This window comes from Daucus carota, chromosome 2 (genome assembly GCF_001625215.2).
Source record: "Daucus carota subsp. sativus chromosome 2, DH1 v3.0, whole genome shotgun sequence".
Lineage (NCBI taxonomy): Eukaryota > Viridiplantae > Streptophyta > Magnoliopsida > Apiales > Apiaceae > Daucus > Daucus carota.
This window is the reverse complement of record NC_030382.2, coordinates 58,980,975-58,984,837: the sequence shown is the minus strand read 5'-3', so window position 1 is coordinate 58,984,837 and position 3,863 is coordinate 58,980,975. Positions and strand designations below refer to the sequence as shown.

Genomic DNA, 3,863 nt, shown 5'->3' with positions numbered 1-3,863 from the left:
ATTTCAGATTGAGGACAAACTTTGGGGAGTATTGGAAGCAAGTTCGAGCCCACAGACCGCATCAGATGATCATGGATGCAATCAGGGATTTAGGATTTGATTGCATATTTAGGCTGGGACAGTTCAAGCACGACAGGGGTTTGATTACAGCATTTATCGAGAGATGGCGTGGAGAGACGCACACCTTCCACCTGCCGTTCGGAGAGGCCACTATCACTCTTGAGGATGTGCATCACATTCTCGGGTTACCCACTGAGGGTGATCCACTCATCCTCCGTGGAGCGAGTTCCAGCGTGGAGGAAAGGCGCGTGCTAGTAGGCGAATTTCTTGGGCTATTACCAGAAGACAAGGACGATGTTAACCGAGGTGGTTTAAAGATCAAATGGCTTGTGGATAACTTCGGGTCTTGTGAGCGGTTGGAGCAGTTGGATCCAGAGGATATAGGTTATGGTGTACAGCTTACCTACCATATTCGGGCGCACCTACTATGCGTTATTGGATCATTGTTCCCCCACAGCAGCGGGAACCGCGTGCAGCTTGACCTTCTATGGTTAATGAGGGACATGGACCAGCTGCGTCGGTATAGCTGGGGTAGTGCTGTTCTTGGCTTCCTATACCAGAAGCTATGTTCTTCTAGCAGGGCTAACTGTACTGATTTCTGTGGCTACGCCACATTGGTACAGGTAATACTAAACCAACCACAACTTTCTTTCTCGTCTTTATTGTTGCATTATTTATTCATCATGTGCACTTGTACTAACCTTGCCGCTAATTTTTTCGAATTATAAAATTGGGAAAATTAGTGTAGATCTCATATTTTGAATGAATTAAAAATTAGACTTGATTAGTAATTTGTTTGATAATTTATAATGGGTTTTGTTAGTTGGTATTTGGTAGTAGCTTATGTTAGTGATAATTTTAGTTTAGATTAGTAGTTGGTGATGATTGTTGTTGATTAGTAGTGGTAGTGATAATTTTAGTTTAGATTAGTAGTTGGTGATGATTATTGTATTATTTACGTTAAGAGTAGATTAAATATAATCAATTTAATTTTAGCTTTTATTGAATTTAATGAAATTAAATTAAATCGAATTTAAAAGTAAACTTGACACCATTAAATTAAATAGATTAGTAGTTGGTGATGATTGTTGTTGATTAGTAGTGGTAGTGCTAATTTTAGTTTAGATTACTAGTTTAAATTAAAAAAATCAGATTTGTAAAAATAGTTAGAGATAATTATTTCGAATTTAAAATTAAGTAATATTTATTTCTCGTCTTTATTGTTGTATTATTTATTCATCATGTGCACTTGTACTAACCTTGCCGCTAGGTGTGGATTTACGAGCGCTTTCCGTCACTAGCGCCTAGGCACAGGGGTCAACCCTTGTTCGAGTACCCGCTGGCGCTGAGGTATGTTGTCACTCCTTTTGTTGATTAACTTCAATTCATATTTGTTGCATGTATAACCTCTGAGCACTTATGCCAACTTCCACTGTAGGTGGAAGGCGCCACTTAGGCGTTGTCAGGTGCCGCATGCGCAGAGCCGCATGACACAATATGAGTTGGATGCGTTGACACCCCGACAGTTTCGATGGAGGCCATATGCTGATTTACCTGCAGAGCATCACCCGGAGGCCACTGTGTACTTGCGTTGGACGGCTCCCGCCCCCATGATGTACATGTCCTACGTCGAGTGGTGCTACACGGACAGGGTGACGAGGCAGTTTGGTTTTATGCAGGGTGTACCATATTCCTCTCCCTACCCTAATCATCAGGACCTGCACGACCACTACAACGAGCAGGTTGATTGGATGTACGCGAGGGAGCCATTTGTTGATCTTTGGGATACGCGCATGGAGCGTGCCCTCGCATCTCCTCCACTTATGCATGGCGAGGGTTGCACTGCCTCATACCTGCCATGGTTCCACAGGGTCACACGTCGAATCATCATTAACCCCTTACACTGGCCACAGCAGGAGGGTGCCTTCCAGGGAACACAGCTCTCGCCACAGGAACTGGTAAATATACATGCTTAAATATACATGCTTAAATATACATGTTCTCCGCTTGTTTTCTACACTGTTCTGACTTAAATATACATGTTTGTAAACAGGAGGAGCAGTTATCCGCTATGCAGCGTGCCATTGACCCTTATGCTCCTGATTTGGGTCTGGCAAACCATATTTTACAGGATATGGTTACTCGTGTACAGCGTCGACCTACGGAACAGGCCCCTGCCAGACCTAGGGCACGGGCTCCTGCAGGGCGTAGGGGACGACCACCAGTCACACCGGTAGTGCCCGAAGAGGGCACTTACTACACCCATGTGGGTAGCTCACACCTTGCAGGCACCTCACATTCTGCAGGTCATGATGGAGCAGGTACTTTTGAGGCTGGTGGTTGGTCTCCATTCATTCAGCCTTCTACATCTGAGGGGGTTCCATGGCCCCAAAGGAGCAGATTAGGGGATGATGAGGCACAGGACGATGAGGGTCCGTCACAGGATCACTTGTCAGAGTCATATGTATATCGTCCTGACATGTCATTCTTAGAGGATCACACACCTCCCCCATTCACCCAGGACCCGTCCTTTTGGAGCAGTACATACAGATTCGGGAGTCCACCTGTCACGTTCACTCCGATGATGTCCACCAGCGGGCAGGGTTTTACCACACCTTTACCCGCTTTTGCTGCATTTGCGGGGGATAGTAGCCCCTGGGCGTACGCACCTGTGCGTCCACCGAGAGCAGCAGCACAGCCGTCGGAGGTTGAGGATGAGTCTGACGATGAGGAGCCATCCGAGCATGAGCAGAGACAGCAGCCACCTAGAGCTGCGAAGGGGAAGGGTCGTAGATGTCACACTGGAAGTCACTTCTTCGGGCATACGAAGAAGTAGGCTTTTTGGCTTCCCCTCGTATGTACTTTGTTTATGTGTATGCACTTTTATTATGCATTTGATAATGCATTATGTTTATCTTTATGTACTTTTATTCGGGTAGAACGGTTTATGTACTTTTATTATGTTTATGTTTTTTGTTCACTCATATTGTTCTATAATGTTAGCACTTTCCGTTTACATGATAACATAACAAATGACATAACATAATAAATGAGGCTCCTTCAAATTTCTAACCACCCTAAACAACTTCTTTACAAAACTAACCACCTTTTTTTAAAATAGTAGCTTATAGGCCGTGCAAGGCACGAGAGCTTTTTAATTATTTAGAAATTTTTTAAATATATTTTAAATGGTGTGGAAAAATTTAATTTATAAATAATAAATTAAAATTTTCAATTAAATAAAATTTGAAAAAAAAATTCAATTTTTTTTAAAATACTAGCAAAATAATCACGATAGAAAAAACAGATAATCGAGCGTATAGAACAGGTAGTTGCGTGTTAAACATCCAAAACGGTGAGTCACAAGATCCAAATGGGCAAGTCAAGTAGTATGATAATTGAGTTTGTGGTAATTAAAAAAGCGAGGAGTGTAAACGCAAGTGATACGAGGCAAGCCCTTGTATGTTCGCCCGACTGGGGGGCGAACATGAATTTTATTGTTTGTCATTGCTAACAAAGCCACACAAACATAGTACGCATCAACATACCACTTAAAATGCCACTAAAACATACGAGTGGGCACTTACAAACGTAACACGAGCAAACAACAATTGGAACAGTTATAAAGATAGATAGACAGATGTGCATAAGTTAAACAGCATTGGAAGACAAACACATAACATGAATAACATCACACATCCTCAGCATCCCATCGAGATCCATCACCTTTCATGGTCTTCCTCATTCTTCTTACTCTTTCGGCATGCTTCGTCTCCATTTCTGCCACTTCCGCTGCCTGCGAC

General features: G+C 42.9%; 1 protein-coding gene across 1 annotated transcript; it reads left to right on the top strand.

The window, feature by feature from the left end:
- LOC135150566 (protein MAINTENANCE OF MERISTEMS-like) lies at positions 1 to 2,896 on the top strand. The gene is made up of 4 exons (XM_064086953.1): positions 1 to 683; positions 1,331 to 1,410; positions 1,499 to 2,018; positions 2,114 to 2,896. Exons 1-4 carry the CDS (start codon positions 66 to 68, stop codon positions 2,894 to 2,896), a joined length of 2,001 nt encoding a protein of 666 aa, XP_063943023.1. The 5' UTR covers positions 1 to 65.
- The last annotated feature ends 967 nt before the right edge of the window (positions 2,897 to 3,863 follow it).